The sequence below is a fragment of the Vicugna pacos genome, chromosome 8 (genome assembly GCF_048564905.1).
Source record: "Vicugna pacos chromosome 8, VicPac4, whole genome shotgun sequence".
In the NCBI taxonomy this organism is placed as follows: domain Eukaryota; kingdom Metazoa; phylum Chordata; class Mammalia; order Artiodactyla; family Camelidae; genus Vicugna; species Vicugna pacos.
The window spans coordinates 48,019,164-48,045,898 of NC_132994.1; the positions used below are offsets into that span (position 1 = coordinate 48,019,164).

General features: G+C 37.0%; 1 protein-coding gene across 3 annotated transcripts in view; it reads right to left on the reverse strand.

The window, feature by feature from the left end:
- PTPRK (protein tyrosine phosphatase receptor type K) overlaps window positions 1-26,735 on the reverse strand; it is a 511,934-nt gene that overhangs the window by 38,775 nt on the left and 446,424 nt on the right. For 2 of the 3 annotated variants that reach the window (XM_006200038.4, XM_072965854.1), the window contains exon 14: window positions 3,285-3,423. In XM_006200038.4, the coding sequence (XP_006200100.1) occupies window positions 3,285-3,423 (139 nt within the window). The remainder of the gene's footprint in view (window positions 1-3,284; window positions 3,424-26,735) is intronic. The other variant, XM_006200039.4, reaches the window with a different exon arrangement.

The window sequence follows — 26,735 nt, forward strand, 5'->3', positions numbered from 1 at the left end:
AGTAAACGTTATAGTTTTAGAGTCCAGAAAAAAATATATTCTTGAAACATTGCCAAAATTGCAAACATTCTGGGGTTTTTTTGTTTTTTTGTTTTTTTTGAAAAGGGATACTGCATCTTTAACACATGTAAAGTCGTATATCACCCATTTTCTACTTACAGGTAGTAGGAGTAAGAATAGTAGCTCCTCCTGGCAAGCAAATCACAGACAGTGGAAAAAGAGAAGCAATGGTGAATGAAAAGCGTGACTCTGTCACATTCAATAAAGCAGAAAAATGTGCGTTAAAAAATAAAACAAAATAAAATAAAATTTATGTTTTTTTGGTTTGTATTTCAATTTGCCCATGCATTGGTTAGATATCTTTCGCCATGCAATTAAACAGACAGATACGCAATAGAAAATAAAATTTAAAATACATAATTTGGAAAAAATAACATGCTGACATTTCTTTTATAGCCAAAAAAATTGAAAAATAAATGGATTGTGTATTTTCAACATGCAGTTAAGCATAATATCATCCATTACCATCTAAATGTCATGACAGATGGAACAGCTGTGTATAGAACTTCTATACTAAATTGACTATTTTTCTTTAGATACAAAACATAAAGATCTATTAGGTTAATATAGAATATACGCAGAATGACACTTAAATTTCTATAAATAAGTCATTATATCTTCTTGGTACACAGGTACATACATATATTATGTGAATATACATATGTGCCATACACTATATATGCACAAAGATATTTCTACAGTAGATGTATGTGACCATGATATCATACACAAACATTTACTGTACTGAAAAAGAATGTCAAATTGGAGTTTGGAATTATTAATGTATTCATGCTGCGCATTTAAAATAATACAGAACCAATGAAAAAATGGCATACATCTGGAAATAATTCAACAGTGATTAAATTAAAATGGCATTGCGTTTTGAAAGATGCAATATCCCTTTTCTTAGCCTAAAAACTTACTTTATATATACCCTCAGCTATAGAATTTTACTAATATTAAATTCCAAACCATCTCTTTATACAACAACCAAAAGTACAGAGAACTTTTCTTAACATGAGAAATATACCTACATATATTATTCCCAGTGAGGGATAAAGTCTTGAGAAACTTAACAATTTCCCATAAAAATAAAGATCATAAGAGGCTAAAATACTTTCCTTTTCCATTATTTTTATTACAAGTTTGTGTATTAAGAGGAAACTATATTATATACTAAACTGTTTAACTTTGATACTATCCAATACTGTTGTAATATCCATGCTTTTGTGTATTTATAATAAACATATTTGTGATTAAGTCATACACAATATATGTGTGACACACTACATAAAAGTAGAAGTCATTACAAAGTTTCTTAGATAAATAAGGGTTTCTTAGTTATAATATTCTATATCAAAAGGCAATGTATCTAAATGTGTAAATTTATCTATTTATAAAACTATAACTTTTCTAGTCATAGAGGTAGTGATGAGGAAGAGAAACAAAATCCCTGGCATACTTTCTAGTAGAAGACAACCAATTGAAGCATAATTATGAAAACTCAAACATTAAGCATTTAATAGAGAGGCTCATTTATCCAACCATTTACAATATGAACCAGAAAAAGAATTTGATACATTATGCAATTTTAGAGAGTTGTCAGAGCAGTTTACCCACATAAAAAAATCATGCTTAGAGATTGTTTTGGTGTACTTTAGAAAATTTATGTTTCAATTTTTTGGTAATTTTTAAAACAGACGGCCACTTATAGATAAGGAAGGCGGCAGTAACAAATAAGTGTTTTCAAATAAGCAACAGATAAAAACAGTAAGTTTAACCCAATTCTAACTGAGCGAGGACAAAATCAGAGGCCATTTTCATGTTCTCGTATCCCATCTGAAGTGGCTGAAATAATTTTGATTGTAAAGCAAACTTGAATTAACTCTCTAAACTGTTTCATTTGGTTAACTCTCCAAATATATAAATTTAAACTAAATATAGACGTAAGATCTGAAAGTCATATTCAATGATTTTATTGATCTTGATCAGCAACTTTGTATTACTAAAATACTTAAATCTTCCCATCTCAAATGTGATGTATTTTCCAACCACAGAGGTAGACAACAGCAAAAAGAGAAAGCACTATAGGGGAAAGCACGTATGTAGCTAATTTAACACAAAACACTATAATGCATACCTAATGTTTCTAATGCAGATGTGTCTTCTCCAACATATATATCTCCAGGGGATAATTGTAAAGAGGCAATACATTAAAATAAACTCTCATGGAATCATTAAACATGAAGTATGAGTCTTATCTAAATCGTTAATGATTTATTTTGAGTACAAAATAACCAGCATAATAGTATATGATTTAATGTAATGTAAGCAACATCTTTTATTATATTCAGTATAATTCATGAACTACAAACACTTCACCAAATGATTTTAGGACTGTACTCTGCAAAGAATTTTTAAAAATGTCCTTCCGAATTGTAATATTATTTAAAACATATGATTGGAAGGATTGGAGAGTTGTATTAGTTTAGAAAGCAATGCTTTATAGATAATGACATTTTATAGAATAGAAAAAAGTTCAAATTATAAAAACCATTCACTTTGAAAGGTTTTCTGGTAAGTGTATACCTTAATCTCCCAAATAGAATTCAACTTAAATTCCCATAGGTCTTAATATCTTCATATAATTCCAGAAGATGGCGATATTGGTTGATACAGTATAAAAAAAGACTAACGCTCAATTTAAAAACACTGACTGTTCATATTAAAGTGCTAAAATCAGTGAATATTTAATACACAATTTCATAAAATAATGTTACATTTTTCTCATATCTTATTTGTAGCCAACATTAGAAAAATAGAGTAAGAGTACAAAATAATTCATAGACCATAACCCAAGTATCATAAAAAAACTTACTTTGCCATTCTTAATAGATAATACTTCAAAATATAAGATACATTAATATCTCAAATAACTCTGCATTTGAGGAATTTAAATTCATTCATTAATATCAAGTTTAAGATGACAAAACATACACGTTTATATTCAAAATAAACTTGCAAATAACTAATTGCAAATAAATAAATTTTTATTTTATTTACAAAGCATGAGAAATAGACTCAGATGCTGGCAACACTGTTCAGATTCAATCCTTGTTGTTTGTTCTAATTTAAAAGAGCTCAGGGAAACAAAAAAGTGTTGGAAAACTAGTGACAGTGACATATATGATAAGTGAGTGGGACGGAACAGAATCAGGTCTTACCTCTTTTTTACAATTAATACGACAACTAGGAGGAGGAGGATGAACACCAAAATTCCAGCACTAATTCCTGCTATTTTCACCACTCTGTCTGTCTGCTTGGCTGGGTCTGGAATCACTTCTGGTTCTTCTGTTGCTGCTGCTAAATGAATCAAAAAAATACGTTACTGAAAGCAGCTAATTATCTCAGAGAGGAAAATTATTCCCAGCTAAAGATTACTACAAAAACACAACTTACTTTATTTGAATAAAAATAACTGGAAAATAAAAATAAAGTAGCAAGCTAAACTGCAGCATGAGAGATTTAGGGTCCAGATAAGGGAAACACTTTTTAAAGAAAGATTTTGTTAACACAAAAAATAAAAGAAAAACCTAGAAATAACTGTCAAATGGAACTATTTTTCTCCAAATGTCCTTTAAAGTCAGAACACACAATTTTTAGCAAATAGTACAGTGGAAAGAGATGGGGTCAGATTTAATGATTCATTCCTTTATCATTTTATTCAACTAGCACTTCTCCACTCAAATACAAGGTGCTGTGGTTGGCCCTTTAAGGTGGTGTCAGTGACACTTGTCTGGGACACAAGAGGTTAGATTAAATGCTTAGTCTAAGTGCTGGGGTGTGAGTTTAGGATGTGATATAAAACATTTGAGACGAACATTTGGTTTTGAGGAAGGCAAGAGTGAGCAAAGAACAAAGGTATCAAGGTATATTTCACATCGAGAGGGATTTCACATTCTCAATAAATAAAACCCAGATAATAAACTTAGGAAACAGAACTTTAAGAAGATATTTAAAAAATAAATTCCTCGTGGATAATTTGCTAATTCCCTAAAAAGAATTACCTATTTTTCTACATTTCAATCTGTTCTCTCTCTTGGCTTCTTTAGCCCCAACTTCTGTTTTTACCCTCAGTTCTGAATATTTAAATATCTGCTCCAGTTTCCCAACCAGCCACAGTCTCCCCTCAAAGGGAGGGGACACAAAGTTAACTTTTAATTTTCCCAAGTAGGAAATGAAAATGTACTGATATAGCTAATATTGATATCATTGCACAAAATGGTAATTTAAAGGTAAACTGGTAGGAAACATAGTTTGAAGAAAAGTATTAGGTCATAGTTACCTCTGTAAAATAACTTACTGTAATTGTCTTCATTTATCTTATTTCAATTGGACAGGACAGAACTTCCCCATGGACCAGTATTCGGTAACTATCATTCTCAAGAAGGAAGAGCAAGCCTTCAGTTCATTTCTTCTGGGAAGCAAGTGGGTTTTCCTTTCTGACCTGACACTCTGTATATCTAAGATTCAGGGAATTTCCAGTCTCACTAATTATGAATAGAAGTAGTTCAATGCTTACCACATTTCAAACTACGTATAATGGTTCAATTAAAAAGAAACAACCATGCATTAAATACATTGGAGATCTCTTCTTTCCCGAGAGCAGCTTTAGAAATACATACATATAACAGTGTGTTTGTGTATGGATACATATGTATGCATATAATCATATATAATAAAAACAGGTGGAGTACATTTCAAAGTTGGATATGAAGCTAAAAAGAATATATTGATTGTTTGTAATTCTCAAATTGCATTGGTTTGGTACAGTTACTGTTTGGAAAAGGGAAAATCTTTGATGTAGAAATCTCTAGAAAAACTTTAGGGTATGCAACAGATCATCATTCACTATTGAAAGCTTACTCTCAGAAGGTTCTACATTACACCTGGCTTTCAGAGGGCCATGGTTATGATTCCTTTGTGATTTTCTGATGTATCTCACAGAATTAAACTTTCTGAAATTCTTTGGAAAATCATTTCTTGTTAGATGAGGTAAATATATTTTAATATACCATTTAAATTCAATCAAACACATACTTCTACAGGATAATTTTCCAAAGATAATATGCTGTAAGAAGCATATATTATATTTCATTAGAATCTTCAGAATTGTTAGGCTGCACCAGAGGCAGATAGCTCTCAGAGTATACACAGGTGCAAAGGAAACTATCATCATGAAGTATGAACAGCCAGCCTTAATACTAACTGGGAGTCATAAATTTTATAACAAAACAGACATGTAGGTGATGGATAAACAATTCCAAATACAGAGGACAAATTATTTATTAAAAGTTCTATTAAAAACATGGATTTGCTAATGAATTAACCTAAACATATTTCCAGGAATAAAAAGCCAAATCTAGAAGTGAATTTCTGACCAAAGATACTGATAACCTTGCAGGTGTATTCAGGGTGCAAAGCCGTGAGACGTTTATAGTCTATTAGGTAAAACAGTGTTACTACTTTAAAGTCATTGTCTATATGTCTTTGTTAAACCCTGGACTTTAATTAATATTTACAAAGTGGTTAAGAAAGAAAAAAACACCAAGTTCATTCATTTGGGTTGGGCAAGGGTGTTTATTTGTCATGATTACAACTCTTGTGCAAAAGAGTTGTTTGTCAATGCTTCAAATCATTGCACATCTTGAGTACAGAAGGCTAAACACGTTCTCCAGAAACGTGACTTGGTGGTTGTTTCTCTTTGATTGTGAATCCTTTTCAAAGTCTTCAGCTGTCATTTATATTATTTTGTTATTATTATTACTAACTGAAATTTTATTAAATGTCTGTATAAATTTATTACTTAAGATACCTTAATCACATATATTTCTCTAAATTTTTGCCCTGCTAAACCAAGGAACATAAATATCCTGTTTAAAATCATTCAAGCTTAGAAGATTCATTAATGGAAACACAAGCAGTAGCCCCTAAGTAAGCATTTTTTATTTTCTTCAAAGAGAGCAAAAAGCTATTATAGTGACTGCACCCCTGAGCCCTGTTCATAATTTATGCACATACACAAAGGCAATGTGGAGGACCTTTTTCAGAAATGTTTTCCTTTGCCATAAATCTTTACCTTTTTTTACCTGCCAAATAATATGCAAAGAGTCCCCAGTGTTCTGAAGCCAAGAGCAGCATAATTCTTTAGACAGTGGGAAAAAAACTAAGGTAGTATTTTATTTTTATAGAACAAATTTATGAGATGCATTTTTGGGCAAAAATAGCTAAAGTAACTTTATAAATTGTGTCCTTGCTCCTACTACTTAAAAATAATTTACCTAAAAAGTTTAGGTAAAAATATACAAATACTTTAAAAAGACACAGATCTACTTAAATATTCAAATTATTTACTAGCTACAATTATACAAAAAGTTTTCCTTTTCATGATGGAGATTAGAGATAGAAGCCTCTAAGTGCAAGGTATCAGGTGATCTCACAGCAGCTTTAGAGACATCATCATCCTGCAGATTTTGCAAATGCTCCAGGTATTTCACTAATGCTTTCTTTCCTCTTCAGTTAAAATTCTGGAAGATCATTCATGCTCGCTTCCCAATCACTACTTAAAATCCTGTAATCAGGCTTATGCCCCGCAAAGCCACCAACCCACCATCACCCTTGTCTCTAATGACTTATTAGTTACTGAATTCAATGTACACTTTTCTTGTTTCATGTGACCTCTTGACAGCATATGACATTGCTGACCACTCTTTCCTTCTTGAAACGCTTCTTCCCTGGGGCTTCCATTACTTGGCCATCTCCCAGTTTTCCCATGACTCTGGCCTCTCCCTTCCAGATCTTTGTGAGCCCCTCCTTGTTTCCCCTAAAAATAGGTGCTGCCTTGAGTTTCCCAGGGACCTGGGCCTCTTGACACTGTTTTCCATACTTTCTGGCTTGGTGATTTCATCCACTTCCAACACTTCAGTTGCCATCCATGCTGAACACCCTCAAATCTACACACAGTAGTCCCCCTTATCCAGTTTCACATTCCATGGTTTCAGTTACCTGTGGTCAACCATAGTCTGAAAATGTTAAATGGAAAATTTCAGACATAAACAATTCATAAGTTTGAGCTTGCTTACTGTTCTGAGCAGCATAATGAAATCTCCTGCCATCCCAGTCCATCCTACCCAGGATCTCCAACCATCATCTCTCTCCTGACAGCCAACCATCGACACTGTCATGGCTTAATGATCCAGGATCAACAGAAGCAGATGACCCTACTTCTGACACATGGTTAGAAGATCAACAGTAGCCTAATGCCAAGACACAATGCCTATGCCATTCACCTGGCTTCATCTCATCAGGTAGGCATTTTATAAGAAGAAGGTGAGTACAGTACAATAAAATAGTTTGAGAGTGGAAAAGAGAGAGGGAGGGAGAGGGACAGAGAAATAGAGAGAGAGTGACAGAGACTACATTTACATATCTCTAACCAAGGGCTGCAACTTGAACTCCTGACCCATGTAGTCATCTGATTCCTGTTACAAGTCTGCACTTCAACATAGGAAAGTCACCTTCAACACACTATATCCAAATCTGAACTCATATTCTTACCTTCACACCAATTCTTCCCTCAGTGTATCCCCTTTCAGAAAATGACACAACTTTCTACACAGTGTTCATCTCTCTTCTTACCTCTAGGATTAGCATACAATTTATCATCCAAATTAGAATGCTTTTAAAAGCGAAGAGGGGTACTCTTAAAAATCATGACAGGACAAAAGGCAAGAACTGTCCTGGGCAAACTGGTATGATCACTTTGTTTTTTTTCTCATACAATTAGTTACAAAGTACTTAGTTCTTCCTAAATATCTCCTGTCTCTACATTTTCTATCCCTGCTGCTACCACCTTAACTCAGGTCAACATTGTCTCTCATCCAGATCACACAGCAGGCACCCGTCTTAGCTCCCTGACCCCACTCTCTGCCTCATCTACACCAAACCCCCGTGCTGCAGCACATAGTAATTCTAAGACTTTAACTGTATCACATTACTCTACTGATTAGAACTCTCCAACAGATTCCCACTGCTGTTAAGATATAGTCCATGAAAGCAGGTACCACGTTTATTTTAATTACCATTATATTTCTAGTAGGACCTGGAAAGGAGCCACAGTACAAAGTATTGGTTGAATAAATGAAAGAACAAAACTAAATCTGCCTATGGTAGATTATAGTGGCATAAAGAAAATCAATTGTCTTAAAAAAACACAAGGATATATTTGACCAGACATATATTGTATTTTGGGGATGTGTTGGTATAAAATGGTACACACATTTCTAAATTGCCTCTAGAAACTTCAAGTCCCTCTGTTACCATTCCTTCACAAGGCTAACCTTTTCTACCACCATCTACCACCAAACCCAAGGGCAGGGACATTCCAGCATTATGGAAAGTACAAGAGATTTGATATCAGCAAGACTCTATTTTAATTCTTAGCTCCTTCTCTTATTTGTTGTGTGGCAATAGTAGTTAGCATCTCTTAGAGTTAATATTTCATCAAAAAATAAAAATAATAACAGTGCCTATGTTACATAGCTTCTAGAAACAGCAAGTGACATAATGACGGGAAATGTTTTTTATAAACTGTGAATCATTTGTAGTGGAAAGCAGGAGTAGTTTCTGCTGCCTTGGGTGGAGATGTCCTAGATGTTAGCCCCCTTGGGCCCATCATATGAAAATTAAAAATTGTGACTAGGGGAACTGACATTATTGAAAAATAGTTAAAAAAAATCTTAGCAGTCTATTGTATAAATATATAATGATGAGTTTTGTAAAGTACAGGTTATTAATTAAACAGTCTGCCGCGGTGGACGTCTAAGCCTTACGGGCATCTTGAAGTATGAATTATTTAACTCAAGGATCCTTTGAAGTCATTTGCTTCATCATGTCATATGATCTTATGAAACTTGTCTAGTTTTAGATTACTGAATTAAAAAAAGGGTCTATCAGAGTTTAATACCAGTGAAAAATGAAGACAGCTATATGTCACACATTTTCCTTAAATGGTAACTAGAATATAGTTTCTGTTCTTGTTTAATAAAAATATGGATATTATCTGAAAATTTCTGATGTGGAAAATAACAGTCCAGAAGCCTATGAAGGCTTTTAACAACTATGAAATAACAGTATAGATTAATATTACAAATATTTAAAATTAATTTCACACTGCTTCAGGCATCTTCTTGTAGTCTTAGATTCTCTAAATTCCTTTTAAACCACAGTTCAAAATGTTATATAAAATCCTGAAGAAGTAATAGAAATACTTTTTTAAAAAGCAAAAGAAATAAGTATCACATTTCAGGAATGTACTTAAAAGTCAAAAACCATGTAAAATACTATTTTTTCCTTCATAGTAATTTAATGAAGGGTAAATATTTAATTACATATACAAATTTTTCACTAAACTTCCTATTTCAATTTATCAATTGGGTAAATAGAGCCTTAGCGTGTTCTCTTAGTTCTTAAATACAATTGAGTCTGTCGGCCAAGTTATCCCTGAAATCTGTCCTTAAATCTCTCTCCCATCTTCTTACTGCCTCAGATCAAGACCCAGTTATCTTGTTTTTTCACTAAGGCTTTCTGCTTCCCACGTAGGCCTCCTCAGATTTACCCTGTATATTGCCACATAAATGAGTTCTCTAAAATGTAAATATGGTTAAATGACTCCTTTAACTGCCTTCTACTCAAAAGGAAAAGCAAAAGTTCTTGGTATGACATATAAGGCCTTTCAAAACTAGGCTCTAATCAACCTTTTCAATCTCACCTGCTGACAATTACTTTAGGGCATCATACGCTCGAATCATTTAAAAGCATTAGCCATTCCCCAAATACTCAAATACTCCTCGATCTAATCCAAGGTTTGGCAAACTGTGGCCCCAGGGGTTGTATCCAGAGATTTTGACTGTAACCATTATATGATTGCAAGTATTCAACTCTACAGACAATGCCAAATTGTTACTGATTCAACATACCCACCAGCATTGTATGTAAAATCCATTTAAATTACATCTTAACACTTCGTATTATCTGACCTTTGTAATTTCTGCCAATCCCCTGCTAGAAAATGATATATAGTATGTTTTTGATTAGTAAAATTATCTTTTGAGATGCTTATTTAAATTATTTATGCCTATTTTCTTTTTTATACCTATCTTCTTTTATACCACTTCTTTTCTGAAGGGCTTGGTGTACAACTTTGACCCATTTTTCCATTTGGTTTTTGTCTTTTTCTTATTGGTTTACAGTAATATTTTATGTGATATGACAAGGCTCCCTACACAGAGTGTGGCGGGGACACAAGGAGACTCCCTGAAGAAGCAGTGTTGTGCTTCTGACAGGGCAGCGCGCCCAGCTCAGGCCATGCTCCCTGAGAAGCCCAGGGTCCAGCGGACTCAGCATCCAGATAATCCTGGTACCTATTTTGTGAGATCTGATGGTAGGTCCTTGGAAAGGGAAAGGTGTGAAAAGCATCTGTTTCCTTGAAGGTGAAGAGGGAAAGAGTCCTCAAAATCCCCGAGGGGCTAAATCAGGAACGAAGTGCAATCAGAAGCTGAGCCTAGTGACTTGGAAATACTGCCAGGGATTAGTGATCTACCAACAGGCAGCGTGAATGAATGTGGAGGAAATGGCTTTTGAGCTGGGCCTTAGGGATCATTCTGTTAGCAAGGCAGAGGGAAGGGAAAATGAGGTCCCAGCAGCCAGCAGAGCCTGAGTGAAGTGGCAAGAAAGCAGGGCAGGCTGGGGAAGGTGGGGGTAATTCAGCAGGACTGGCGGCGCAGAAAGCATGCCGGATGGGAAGCGTGGCAGAAGAGTTTTTAAAAACAGATTTATTGAGGTATAATTTACACACACTATAATTCACCCATTATATGTGTATAATTAATAATTTCTACTGAATTTATAGATTAGTGCATTCATCACCAAAATTCAGTTTTAGAGCAACTCCATCATTACAAAAAGATCCCTGGTGTCGTCTGCAGTCTTTAGGTCGTGCTTACTTCACTTAGCAAGATGGGTTTGAGGTCCATCCATGCTGCATCAAGTACCAGTGGCCTATCCCTTTTGATCACTGAATAGTAAGCCACTGACTAACTATAACACTTAAAAAAATCAATTTACCAGCTGGTGGACATTTTGATTGCTTCCATTTTTGGCTATGATGAACAATGCTGCTATGAACATTTACCTACAATCCTTTGTGTGGATGTTTTCATTTTTCATAAATTAGGGTTGCCAGATTTAGTGAGTAAATGTAGATGCCTGAAACCATAAGTCTAATCCATTTCACCTGCTTTCACTAATCAAGGTCGTTTTAAGGCTTAACATGTTCTCCAAGTGGCCTGTAGCCCAAACAACAGTATGTTTGCCTGACTTGTTTTCAAGAAACTTGGAGTCAGCTGCATCTAATTCAAGCTAAGCCAGTTAAGACTGGATAGGACCACTGACCCTTCAACTGGGCATGTGCATGTGTGAATTTTTTTTTTTTTGAACGTGCACAGGACTGTAGCCTACTTACACCTGCACAGAATGACATTACTGCTCCGCACACCTCAGACCTCCCTGCTTCTTTACTGGTTACCCCACAAGTACTCGAGCTCCTTGCCTTCGGGGCGGCAGATTTGAGATTTGTCCTGAAATCTCTTCACTTGGCTGCATTGCAAATAAGTCATATCTTTGCTGCAAGCCTTGGTGTCTCAGCAGTCTGACTGGCTGTGCGTCCAACAAGTCGAGGCAGCCAGTTGGTAAGTCTTGTGCCCATGGCTCGTGGGCCCCCTGCCAGTCCTGAGAGACCCTGTACATTCCAAGCACCGGCCTGGTCTGTTTGCTCCAGGGACCATCCCCTGGATTTCCCTAGTGAGGTGTCACCGACCTTTGGCACTTAATTTCATTTTGCAGCAAAAACAAACAAACAAACAAAAAACAAAAAAAACAGCTTTGGGGGACTGGGTTTGGAAGAAATCTTTTGGGGGAGTAACCTCATTAAAGAAATGCAATCCTGACCAGGTCGTGGGTCGGAGGCCCTCCTGGCGGGACTGGGCAGGCAAATATGAACGGTCACAACTGCGGAGGCGCTCTCTTCCTGGGTTAGAGGCCTGGGGCTTTGTCTTGGGGTCTTGTTTGTCCAGGTCTGTCTATGTCTGATTGTCTAAATTGTTAAGAATTGGCTACTGGGGATTGAGCTTCTTGGTGCCCAAGGAACACCAGGGAGAGAGGACCTGTAGGGAGATTTTACTGCTGCAGCTACCTGGAAGCAAACCAAATAGGGAATGTTAATTAAGTTCCTCCTTGCAGCCCTCTAGGCTTCATTCTCCAAAACTGGGTGACTTTCAGTTATGAATCCATGGAAAAGAAAGAAAAAGATGGTCTTTTTTTGTAATACTGCATGGATGCAATGTCCTTCAGACTCAGGAGCAAAACAGCCTGAAAATGGATCCTTAAATTACAATACAATTTTGCAATTAGATTTATTTTGTAAACAGGAAGAAAAATGGGATGAAATACACTTTGTACAGTTTTCTATTGTGTCAGAATAAACCTGTGCAAATAAGATGTAAAATTATGGCCCAACAGGAAGGGAAGAAACCTGTTTCACTTGATTCTAATGAAAAGGAGGGAGACTTACTTTTAATTCCATCGATCACTCTTGCCTGCTCCTCCCCCACCCCCATACGGTGTTCTTTTTACAGACAGCACCTGAGCCACAGCCTCAGGCTCATCGCCAAACCCTTCCCCCAATCCCGCCTGCTGCCATTCTCGGAGGGTCAAGTAATAGGAGCTAGGGATGGTCTCCCCCTCATACCTGCCAGGATACTGGATTTGGCCAGGGAGCTACCCAAGCTCAGGTGGGGCAATATCCCTTAAGGCAAGTGCCGATTGGGCATCTTAGGCAGTTTAGATGGAAATGAGCACTGGGCAGGGGGAGAGGGAGAGGAAAGGAACAATCCAGAACACAAGGAACCTGAGCTATCAATCAACCAGAGCGCAGGGAACCTGAGCGGTCAATCAATCAATCAATCAATCAAGAAACCAGGATATAAAAACAGGAAAAACAACAGAATGGCGCCATTTTTCCTCTCTTGGAGTGGCGTGCTCCCAATTCTCGAGAGTGTACTAGCTTTCACTAATTTTTTTTTTAACTTCACTAATGAAAATCTTGTTTATATCACACTTTTTGTCTCTCATCAAAAATTCTTTTTTTTTGAGTATCTAAGAACCGAGGTAATTCTCATTTTCCTTTTCCCAGTAACAGGCATGTGAATGATGAAACTGGGCAGCTGATGATCTGGGTCCACTCCCTCTTTTCAACTTCAGATTTACTTAATTGTAAGAACAATATGCCAACTTATAGAGATGACCCAAAGAGAATGGAAAAACTTTTTATTGATTTTTTGCAACCCATAACCTGACCTGGGTAGATATTCAAAACTTATTAAATACCCTCGTCACTTCATAAGAACGTAGGATGGTGCAGGACACAGGGAGGAGGCAGATGGGCTTCATACAGAAACCCTGGAAGCCCTGGCACAGGCTGCTGCAAGCGTAGCTGGACCAACAGTGGGTCTTAATTGGGATGCAATGCTGGGGAGAGGCCAAACCCTGAACACTATCAAGATGAAATTCTTGTGGGATTGTGAAGAGGGGCACCAACACAAAGAAGCCTTGATAAAGAACAGGAGGTTCAAAAAAAGAAGCCAAATGAAAATCCTTCAGAATTGTTAGAATGGGTTTTTAAAGCCTATAGGCATATATAGATATAGACCCTAAGGCCCCAGAGAATTTAAACACGGTGAATATGACTTTCATTGGTCAGAGTGCCCCTGATACCAGAGGAAAGTGCCAAAGGTGGAAGGGGCTTTAGGGAAGCAGATGTCTCAATTTGTTGAAATTACCTTCAAAATTTTTTGGTGGCAGGTTCCTTCCTACACATCCTCTCCTACATTTGTAGGAGCTCCCTACTGTACTGCGCCCCTTCACATAAATACCTAGTTATCTGTGGACAGTTTTTCAATTGATCCAATGGTCTACAAAACCATATGCCCTATAACCAAATTACATAAATGCAAGAATTCAGATTCCGAATTTTCCAAGAGGCAAACACTGTGCTGATATAAGATAGTTTTAAATTCCTATAGCTCTATAGTATGTTGTAATATACAATGGGCATGTTTCCATGCCTAGTCCTTTTCTCTGTGAGCATCTTGGCTGGTCTTTATATTTTGCTATGGGTAACTTCTTCAGATTAAAGTCCAGCTAATAAATGATCTCTTCACTTCGTCAAAGCTACTGTCAAAGTAGTCCAGGAAAAGAGTTATTTTTAAATTTGAACAATTGTGCATCTCTCCCTAAAAGTCCCATTTGGCTCTTTGCAAATGATTGTTTATTTAGGTACTCCTGATAGCATCTTGCTATTTTTTTTTTATTTTTGTTTCTTTAAATATTTTGTGCACAGCTCTTAGCTCTTTGGTATTCTGTACCTGACAACCCCAATCCCTGCAGTCCTCTAGGAATTAAGATCTGTTTTTTCTGCTACCTCTCACAGTGAGTTTACTTTCGTGAATGCTTGGTGACCTTTGATTGTGAGTTAATTGTTTTATGTTAGTCTGTGAGAATCCTGCAGACCTAAATTGATTACGCTTTCATCTAAAAAAGGAGAACTTGCATCAGCCTCTGCCAGTAACCAGGAGGTGACACAGGACTCAGACCACCCCCGCATCCCTCAAGAGGACCAGCTCTACATTTTTGTTATAGCAAAACCACTGATCTGGGTTTGAGTCCCAGCTCTGCCACTCATCAGCTGGGTAACCTACAGTAAGTTATTTAATCACTGCATTCCTCAGTTTTCTTATCAGTAAAATAAAAATGATAGAGATACTTGTGTTCTAAGTTGATGAAAAGATGATTGTTAAAACACATAAAGTCCTTAGGACAACACCTGGTGCAGAAGCCTTCAGTAATTGTTAGGGTATATATAATTAAACTCAGATGAAACTTTCTCAAATCTAGATTCCTGAACCAGAGCCAATATAGGTTCAAATAAAAGCATCAAATGGAGAGAGGCCTAGTATCTAAAAACACAGAGATATTAATGTTACTCTTCACCACTTATCCCATATTTGTGATACCTCAGGGGTGCAAAAGACTGGATTAGGCTAAAAACCAGGAAGATGAACAAATGCTCTTCTTTCAGAGACTATATAATTTAGAAGCAGAAAGATAAGTACTTAAATAATTGTACTTAGTAGCAGAATATGCGAAGTCCCGAAAAGAGGAACCACCAGGTTCCTGAACAGTGGCATAAAACCGTATCTGGTTTGCTGCCATCCTAAAACATTTCTTAGAATCATTCAACATCAAAGCCCAACTCATTTTTAGATAAGGAAAAAAACTCAGAGCAGGTAAATGGCTTTTTCATGGTTCCAATACTAGCTACTGACACAATTAGAATCATAGTTCATGCTTCCTGACTCCTGTCTAGCACCTTTACTTGGGAGACATGTGATTAGCCACTTATATTAGGAATAGTTTTTTTTTTTTACCACTGTGAACTCAGAGAGATCAGAGAAGTATCAACTTCAATCACTACCTAAACAAAAAAGAAAGGAATAAAGTTAGAGAGCAAGAAGTACAAATAAACTAGCAGTCAGATCAAATCCTTTCTAGAAAAAAGCAGCCATGAGTAGATAGATGAATGGAACCTTACATCCATGAAGAAGGCATGGGCTTCCTTCCTTTCATTAATAAATTGTCCGTGGCATGTGCCTGCCACATTTCTAGGCTCTCAAGATTCATCACTGAACGAGACAGAGAATATCTCTGCTCTCATGCTGTTTACATCCCTGAGTTGACAAGCAGATGAGACACAAGTAAATAAGCATCATCTGATAGTGAGAAGTTCTATACTACGAATTAAAATAAGGAATGAGATGGAAGACCATGGTGACCTCTTTAGATGTGAAGGTGTGGGAAGACTTCTCTTAAGAAAACCTGGAGGTGGATGGCACAGCTTTTTACTGAGAAAAGGAATAGTGTATTATATTAATAGCAAAATACTTTGAATGCCTTGTCTAGGAGTTCAGAGATTATGGAGCTTTCTAGCTGACCAAAAAAGTTTTTGGTTTTTTTCCCCCTAAACCTCAAGTAATAAAGGAGATAAGAGAATAAGAATAGAGTGGAATTAAAATTAACTTGGGGAAGTAGAAAAATAAGAAGACGAATGATACAACACTATAACCCTAGGGAAAATGAGCCAGCCCACCTACCAAAGGAAGTGGAAAGGAAAGTGTAAATGATAAGGAACTATATTTTCCACAGACTGATTATTACATGTGGGACATCCAAGTAGTGGTGGCCGATGGAGAGTAAAACAGATTGAGTTGAAGATTATGGAGAAATGAGAGGAATAGGTTAAAACAAACAATGTTGGATCACGCATGCACACACAGTGTCTATAGCAAAGTAGGCTACAGTACAACTAAATCTGAACCTTAAAGTGACATGTTTATAAAGTGATAAATGTGGATATCTGGAGTTGTTAGGAGAAAAGCTTCACGATAATGTCAGTGATTTTTTTTTTCCTCCTATGAACTACAAAATCAGGAAAGTCTCTTCTTCAGGGAAAAAATTGGAATATAAAATTACAGGCATTGCATTTAATTAAAAGGCAAATGCACTTGACATTTTTGTTGGCACAAAACTCAAAGTGACAGAAATGGCCTAGTCATCCAAATATACCATTCAGAGGACAAACAGGAGATACACACACACACACACACACACGAATGTAACATTTTGAAATATCAGAGAAAGAAAATGAATCAAACAAAATCTTTAATATAGTGCTCAAATTATAAGGCTGTTATGTGATCTAAAATAAATATGACCTACTTTTAACCTATTTTCATTTTCCTTATTTGTAAAGTGGGGTTAAGATTAGCTGCTTTTTGGCTGCTTTCAGTTATGAATTCTACTTTCATTTTCAGCAGGTCATTTTCCAGCAAGGCTTGGAAAATTCATTAATCTGGCATATCTCAGGAGAACACACAACATGGTTTAAGTCATATTAATAGAGGTTGCAGTGCAATTTTCACAGGTGTTTATTTACTAAATTAGAGACTGACTTAATGTTGTACAGAGGAGCTAGATTAAAAAGGGATTTTGAGTTCCAGCTTTTTCCAAGATAATTTAGAATAAAGTCTAAATTATTAATAAGTGTTTTAGAATTTGAGATTCGTTTTAATCCTAAAACATCTTTTGGCCTTGAGTGAACAGATAGGAGCCACATTTTTAAATGGTTCTTGATGGGCTAAAATGATCTAAGCACCGACTATATTTCACAATTTCTACTTCTCAAAATATCTAGCAGAGAACTACATCCAAGATATTTTAATCAACTACATTTTTGTCCACTTCTAGATAATAAACCTTTTTTTATACTCAAAGTCCTCCTCTTGTGTAAACAGGATCCTTTCGATAAAAAATTTCTATCTCTTCAATGAAGCCTTCCTCAGTCCTTAAATCTCTTAACTGAATTTCTATGCACTTATTGGTTCTATTTCTTATCTGTCCTGTAAATCACAGCCTCATTGAGGTAGGGTGGAGTTTTAAGAGGAACCAGGTTACCATTCACTGATTATATGAACTTGGGGAAGTTTGATATCTTCTTTGAATATCAGTTTCTTGTATGAAACAGGGCAATCATATTCTTTCATACATATTCTGAGGATTAAATGAGATAATCCTAAAGAAAGCTCAGCAAGATTTGTACCCTGTGTGTTTTCCGTATCTTCTTTGAGGGCATACAACAGCATCTCTTTCTCTAACAAAGAGCAGGGATTCAGGAAATATTTGATCTCCTAATCCCTCGTTTGCCTTATAGATTTAACCACCAATAATCTGCATGACACTAGGAAATTGAGTTTTATAGTGTAAATGCAAATAGGCTACTTAACCTTTTGCCTACTTTTTAAAAGGTATGTATTTGGGGTAAATTCCTTCTTAGAAGAAGAATGTCTGTCAGTGGTGCCCTTCAGCTCTCCCGTACTCTGAGCAATATTCTTTCTCCTTTATTCCTGCTTCCTATTAAGCTGTGAACAATTTTTAAAACATTGTGGGATTTTGTTTGTGTTTTTTCTTTTTGCTTTTGGCCATCCCTTACCTTTCTTCCCTAAAAATCCAATTCTCAGCAGTCCTCAAACAAGTGGCTTCATTTTTCTTTGACCTTTAGTATATTTGCTTTTTCAATTACCTCCAAGTTCACTGAATCCACTGTTCACATAACTTCTTCCACTTTACTGCTGTTGACTGAAATAAATGCACAGCCTAAAAGTTGAAAGTTATGTTTTATTTGGCAAGAGGACTCGAGCTGGAATGACAGCCTCTCAGACCGCTCTGAGGGACTGCTCCGATGAGGTAGGGGAGGAGCTAGGATATACAGGAGTTTTACAACAAAGACCAGGCATTTGGAACAATAAAAGATTACTTGTTAACTAAAGAAAACCAGGCATCTCAAGTTAAAGAATTTATAGCGCTTTTCTATGTATGGGAGGAAGCAAATATTTAGGCTTTTTTAATTCATTCCTTTGACAAGCACCTAGCTATCTAGGGCCATTATCCTGTCCTTTCTTATTCTGAGTCCCTTCAGGGTGCACCATTGTGAGTGGCTGCAGAGGCTGGGCTGCAGGCTTGTCTTCACTTGTGGGTGGCGGCAGCCGCTGATGACTTGATGGTTTCAGGATTCTTTGTTTACTGATATGGTTTGCAGTATTTTTTGTTCACACTGTTCTAAATTACTTAAAACTGGTTTCTAACACCTCACTGCAAATGAGTTCTGCTACTGTCAAGGACTCCTAGTTTATGCAGAAAAAGAAAAATGTGTATTTATTCTGAAGAGATCTCTGAGGCACTGTCCCCCATATCACCAGGTGCACAGCTCAGTTCCCCGTCCTCCATACTCCCTGGCAGACCTGCTCTTCCTGGAAGATGTTGATCAACTTCTCTTCCATTAATTTCTATGTGAACTTGTTTTTTCCTCCTGGGCTTTGCTGAGTCTTAGATTTTATAAGCATATTTCTTCTTCAGTCCCCCCAATTTAATATGATTTTTATATTTTGGGGATATAGAAAGCCAAATGTTTTATGGGAAATTTGTGCTTTTTTTTTTTTACAACGTTTACACATACTTAACAGATCACGTGCTACATCTTGTGTCTAACCTTAGCCACTGGAGAGTATAATGTGAGAAGCTGAGATCCATAAAGATATTCAATAAACTGTTGATAATAACATCATGTGCATTTTAAGAATTATTTCAAAATTCTTAGCTGAAGATTGATTTCTAATTGCCTTGACCAAAAACAAGGCAAGATTAAAAGTGAAGAATCAGGTGAAAGGACAGGCTCCACTCTATTTTTCTTAGCAGTTTTTGCAAATTCCTTCAATTTTGCAAGAATAAACATTAGTCTCTCTTCCAATTCTTTCATTTCCTTCTTTCAACTTTTCCTTTCATTTCCTCTGGATTAGGTTCCCTCGGTTTGCTCCACAATCTCCTTTCCATATCATACTAGATCTTAGAGTGTCTCCAAAAAACCTAGTCTTGACTCTACAGAAATCAAGAGTGGTGGGGGGGAGGTACCTCACACCAGCTCCCCACTCTCACCTGCACGCCCCTGTTGCATGTGTGATTTCCAGGATGCATTTAACAGGGTGAACTCGCAAAATTTTACCCACTACTCTTTCATCGAAAGTAGACCCAGGTCAAAGGAATTCGATCCAAATTAGGCCATGAAACCTGTTCTGTTTCTCCCTGGTAGCAAAATGAACGAGCACTGGAGAGTGTGAATTCTTTCGTGAACATGCAGATCTCAGGTAGTGCAAACTATTTGATCCACCGTGGACACGTTTATCTACTACTAGTGGATACTAGGAATAGGTAGGTCTGATTTTACTAAATGGTGAGCCCAAAAACATGCTGAGAGGAGACAGAATCTATCATGGGTTTCAACTGTGCTGCATTCAAAGAAAAAATATTCTTCTCTTTGTAAGGTATCCTTACACCATACGGAATTTAATAAAGGAAACCAGCCACAATACAACTCTCCCTGGAAAGGAAACTGCACTGGAATTAGGTTCCTCTGGTCATGATATTATAATACACCTCAGTTTACCTTCTCAACACCCTCTAACCTGCCTCACAGACCTGAAGAAATGGAACGTTTGGCCCAGGACTGAGAGCTCAGGTTTGTAGCGTGAAAGAAAGATGCCAAGAGTGAGTGACACATTCTTCTGAGGGCATATTTGACGGTTTCTGAAGGAAGGAATCAGAGTCTGAAACTCTCAGGGTAGTTCTAAGAAAGGAATGGGGAAGGAAAGAGAGGGGGAGTGTCCTTAAAGGAAGCCTCTCCCAGAAGGTCTGAGTGGACTAGCCTAGCCTGCATGCTTCTCACTGATGGTAAAGGAACTAAGTACACTTAAGTCGGCTAGAAGTCCCCTATTCATCCCTTCTTCACCATACAGTCTTCCTTCAGGACAGGACCTTGAAGAACCATGTCCCATGTAAACTATTTAATCTGGTGGAACAAAATGGGGTGGGTATATGGGTGAGAAAGGATCGGACTAATTTGCTCCATATTCTTGGATCTGAAAAGCCATCTGGTTTTTAAAATGGATCAGCAAACCATGATCTTAAAATTCCTCCAGTTTCCTAGTAACATTTTGGGGGAAAAAGACAAGATTAATGGTTCCCTATTATGTTTGTGTTACAATAAATGTATAAATTTAGTAACAAGTTTGAACATGCGATATTTTCATAGTGTATAAAACTAGAACTACACTTTAACTGATAGCTAAAAACGACTAGAATTTACCGGAGAATTTACAGGGAATTGTAGGCAGCACACCACAGTAAGAATAAACATTTTTGACTGTTCTGCATAGCTAAGTGAAGAGACCCACTTCCAGACAGAAACAGAGAGGGTGTCCAGCTATAATCAGTGTTCTAATTAAACACAGAGAAGAAGGCAGGGAGCCTCTATCTGAGATTAGTGGTTATCACTCTCCTGGGAATCAGTGTGACCTAAAAATGTATATTGAAACCAGTACCCCCCAGTACCAGTACCACCAGACAACCTTGGACACATTGTTCTGTAGTCCTTCCCTACTAACTTCTGACCTTGAATCTACACCTTGCTAAAGTTAAATTGTATCCATTAAAACTCTTTGGAGGTTGGTTTTTAGCTTGTTACTTTCACCACTTTTCTCCAGCCCTAGACCTGGTGTTGCCACCTTTCTTGTCCTACCTGTTGCAGTTAATTTTACGCACCAACTATGACTGGGCCACAGGTGCCTCGTTATCTGGGTGTGTCTGTGAGGGTTTCCTGATGAGATTAGCATTTGAATCAGAAGAATGATTAAAGCAGCTGGCCCTCCCCATGTGGATGGGACTCACGCAATCTATCCAGGCCTCAACAGAAAGGTAGAGGAAGGGAGAGTTCACTCTCTCTGCCTGACTGCTGAGCTGAGAGACACAGATCTTCTACCTTTGGCCTGGGACTAGAATTTACACCATTGATTCTCTTGGTTCTCAGATCTTTGGACTCAGAACGGAATTACACCACTGGCTTTCCTGGGTCTCCAGCTTACAGACAGCAGATGTGGGACTTCTCAGCCTTTATAATCATGTGAACCAATTTTTTATAATAAATCTATATTACTTACTTGGTTCTATCTCTCTGGAGAACCCTAAGTAATATGCTACCATTCATATTATTTTCAGTACTGAATTTGTCCCCAGTGTGTTTGAATGTTCTGTATTTTACTGTAGTTTCCTATTAAAACTCTTCTGGGAAGTATTCTTTTCAAAAATGTGATAAAAACTAAAAAAGAAAACAAAATTCACTTCTGACCTAGTATATTTTAAAACAGAACCACTTAATCTCTTAACTTTGCAATCAGATAACTTGGGCAATCTCTAGGGCAATCAGATAATTCACAGATTTTAGTCTCTGTCCACCCACATTTCCTTTTCAAAACAGGCATTTAACCTACTCCTGAAGTTCAAAGCTACTTAAATATTCCAAGTCATAACAGTAACTCAATCCTTAAAGTACACAACATTTCAACCCACAGGAACAGACTAAAATATTTCCTTGTAAGAGCTGTGTAAACAACTGGATAAATCTTATTCCATCAAATCATCATGTACTGCAGCAACTGAAAGTCTTCTAAGCACATGACCACAGCTACTTGCAGCCTAACAGATGATGTTCTCAATGTAAGATTACGTTGCTATTGCACCAGCAAACCAAGATCTTACGAATCCTTTTGTCTACTTGGAATATTTTTAAGGGAAAAGAAAATATTAACGGTTCCTCTTCTATGTTTGCATTTACAATAAATATAAATTCAATAGCAAGAATGGAAATTAATATTTTAATACTCCGTAGTGTATAAAACTAGAACTACATTTGAACTAATCTCTGATAATTCTCAAAATTTATCAGTAGACTTTGCAGTATTACCACTACATTTTTGCAGCTCATTAACACGTACCAATAAAATGAATATGAGAGGATTAAATGTAACGGCAATATTTACCTTCTCCAGGAAGGTCACACACAGTGCTAGTTTATTTTGCAGTACAATGAGTATATCTCTGACACGTGGAATAAATTCTACAAAGCTAAAGGAATTTACCAACCCTTTTAAATGAGATTATCTCAAGCTATTTCCAAATCCCCAACAAACAGTGAAACAGAGTTTTGTATTCTGCCTGTATGAACTTGGCTAACAACAAAGATTTGCATAAGACATTCTCTCCCTATGAGGCCAAGTTTTGTTTTTCTTCATTAGTTTCTATGAATTCATAGTCCAAAGTCTCTGATTCAGACAGATTGTTTTCTCCAACTTTTGTAATATCAAAGTTATTTAAGCTGAACCTCAAAGGAGACAAGGCATTCTTATAAATCTTTTGCTAAATTGTTCTACCTTACAGAGAAAGAATAAGTAAACACATTTAAGTAAAGATGTAAATCAATGGTTTGTAGTTTAGAAAACCCTGGTTATATCCTTGTTCAAATAAGATAAAATGCTGAGTAAACAGGTACATCTGAAAGAGAAGTTCATAAAATAATTTTCCATCTACATATTTGTTTCCAACTGCCACTGTAACAAATTTACTACAAACTTAGAAGCTTAAAACAACACCCATTTATTTTTTCACAGTTCTGGGTGTTAGGTAGTTTAGATAGAAATAAGCACTGGTCAGAGGGAGAGGAAGGGGAAAGGAACAATCCAGAACATAAGGAACCTGAGCTGTCAATCAACCAGGGCACAAGGAGCCTGAGCTGTCAATCAACCAGAGCACAGGGAACCTGAGTTGTCAATCAATCAATCAATCAATCACAAACCAGGATACGAAAACAGGAAGAACAAAGGAACGGCGCCATCTTTCCTCTCTTGGAGTGGCGTGCTCCCAGTTCTTGGGAGTGTACTAGCTTTTCCTGTTTTTTTTACTTCACTAACAGAAATCTTGTTTATATCACACTTTGTCTCTCGTCAAAAATTCTTTTTTTTTTGGGTGACTAAGAACTGAGGTAATTCTTATTTCCCTTTTCTGGGTAACATGGGGACCAGAAGTCCAAAAGCAGTATCACTGGGTCAAAATCAAGGTATAGGCATGGCAGTGCTCCCTTCAAAGGTTCCAGGGGAGAAGAGGGTCACTGCCCCTCCCAGCTCCTGGCTGTCAGCATCACATCACTCCAATCTCCTCCAGTCTCTGCCTCTGTGGTCACATTGCCTTCTCTTCTGTGTGTCAAGTCTTCTGCTGCCTCTCTCTTTAATAACACACACATGATTGGATAAAGGCCCACCCAGTTAACACAGGATAATCTCCTCCAGTCAGGATCCTTCATTTAATCACATCTGCAGATACTCTTTTTCCTTATGAGGTAACATTTATAGGTTCTAGAGATTAGGACCTGATATTTTTAGGTGGCCATTATTCAGCTTACTAAAATCTATGTGCTTTCCAACATATTTACAACAGTATTTTTCAAGATACACGCAGTAAGTAATCAAGAGAATCCCACAGAAAAGAAACCAAAGTGATGGTACTGAGTGGTGGGGAACAGGGAAGACAAAGATGACCGTTTGCCACCTTTGACAGTTCTTATCAGTACTTTTCATCCTCACTCTTTGTTATCTGCTTTTACTGCTGACAGAAACTCTTCTCATTCTCCACATACTCATGCACATAGTAGCTACAAAAGGCCCTGCAATTTGCTTCAAAACTTTATTACTCTATGTGTATCTGTACCAAAATGCTCTTTCCTTTAAATCAGGTAAGATAACAGTCTAGTCATAATAGCTGTATGTCAGCAGCTGAGGGGCTACATTTTCAAAAGGTATGAGAATCATTCCTGTTCTCCAATCTTACTTCCGCAAAGCCCTTAATATAATGAAAGGAGTCCAATATCCCAGTTCCTCTTGCTGCTTCACATGTTTAAAACTCATTTGCGTCTCCAGCCTTTAATGGGGCTGCTGTCCTGCCCTCTCCCTTTTTTCAAGTCCAATCTCCTTTGTTTCTTCAGTGTCTTTCCATCTTTTCCATAAAGCTTTCACCACTTACCCTTGTAATAAATAACCACTTCTAGATGAGATTCTCATGGTCTTTTTGTTGGTGGTGTTAATGTACTTTAAAAAATTAGAATCCTACTCACAGTCTTTTTAAAAAAGGTCTTGGTTATTCCTTGCTTCATACTTAAATACATGTGTGTTTCCCCCATTGCACTGTCAGCTCCTGAAAGGCAAAGACCGCCTTACTCCAAGTCAGCGTTCTCTGCCCTGATCCCCATCCCTATCCATCCACATCTTGCTGGAGAGACTCTCACATGGCTGAGGCTCAGTAACTGTTCAAGTAAGCAAGCTTGTTCTCTACTTTGGGCAAAGCAGTTCTGACTAAATGACTTTGCTTCCCCAGTCAAATTATAAAGAAGAAAGATGACCTCTTTCTAGTAAAAAGGACAGTTACCGTATGACACATACTATCTGTTTCCTAAGGGTTTGAATTCCTAAAGAGGGGTAAACTTTATACTTGAAATTAGTTATTTTAAATAGCTACCCAGAATAAACTATCATTTCAGAGAAGAGAAATAACTGTTAAAGTATCACATTATAGCATATGCTTTAGTCTTTCAAATGATATGATTTCTTTAGGAAAACAAAACTAATTTTAAGTGCATATTTAAATGGTATGTACTATTCAAACAGTATGCCATTTTTTCCCCATGTTCTTATTGTGTTTTCTTAATGAAGTATAGTTGATTTACAGTGCTGTTTCTGGTGTACAGCACAGTGATTCAGTTATACATACATATTCATATTTTTCATTGCAGGTTATTACACGATAATGAATATAGTTCCCTGTGCTGTACAGTAGGACCCTCTTGTTTATCTGTTTGATATATAATAGTTTGTACCTGCTAATCCCAAACTCCTAGTGTATCCCTCCCCACAGTATGTTATTTTTTTTAAAGATTCAAAATATAGGAGACCATAAATTTATTTTATCCAAACCAAGAAGTATAGAATATTTATTTGTTAAACAAATACTTGAATGCTTTTACATGCCAGGCACTGGGGATGTATTCTCCCACAAAAGTTAGAAACTATCTTTTTAGCTTAGAGGGGAAAAGACACACTGCACAAAACTTTAAAACTAATTGTGATTAATCTTCTGACAGAAAAGCAAGGCATTATGAGAAGACAGAAGAGAAGACTCTAATCTAGTCTGGGGAATAAGGAAAGGATAATTATACTGAGGACTCAAGGGTGTGAGCGAGCAAGACAAAGATGCTGAATGAACAGATACTGCAGTCATAGGGCTGTAACTCTCAAGAGGGGTCTGAGATAAGAGAAACAGGTTTGCAAGCCGTTCTCAGATAGAACTCTAGTGTAGCATAATATAGAGAATTGTAGCCATGCTGACATCTTGTAGCAAGAGTGCAAGGAAGAGAAGAGGGCCCAGATTCAAGCCCTGAGAACTGGTTAAAAATGAAGGTAACAGGGTGAGTAAACACTTTAGACAGGTTCAAAGGCCTCCTTGCAACAAACAATTCAAGACAGCTTAGGGTGGCTAACTAGTGGGAAGTGACTCAAGGCCACACTTGAGAGCTAGGTTACAACTAGAGAACGCAGGACTTTGTCGGCCAGACTAAAGATTCTGACCTTTATTTTAAAAGCATTTGGAAACCACAAGAATTTTAAACAAGTGTCATAACAGATTTGCATTTTTTAATGCTCTCTCTGGCCAGCATATGAAGAATCAATAGTAATAAGGCAATGGCAGACTGGAAGGACCAGCTGCGATGACAGAACAGTGGTGCAGGCAAGAGACGGAGCTGCCTGACTGAACTAGGACCAGGGCACGTGGGGAAGAGAAGCAGACAGATTTAAGAAGTGCAGGCCGTGGATTCAATATTGTTTGATGATTGGTTGGATGGGGGATGTTAGGAAGAGAGAAGAGTCAATCATAATTTCCAAGTATTGGAGCAACTCAGGGGATGGCAGTGATATAAATTGAGATTTAAAAACAAAACAAAACAAAACACTAGAATA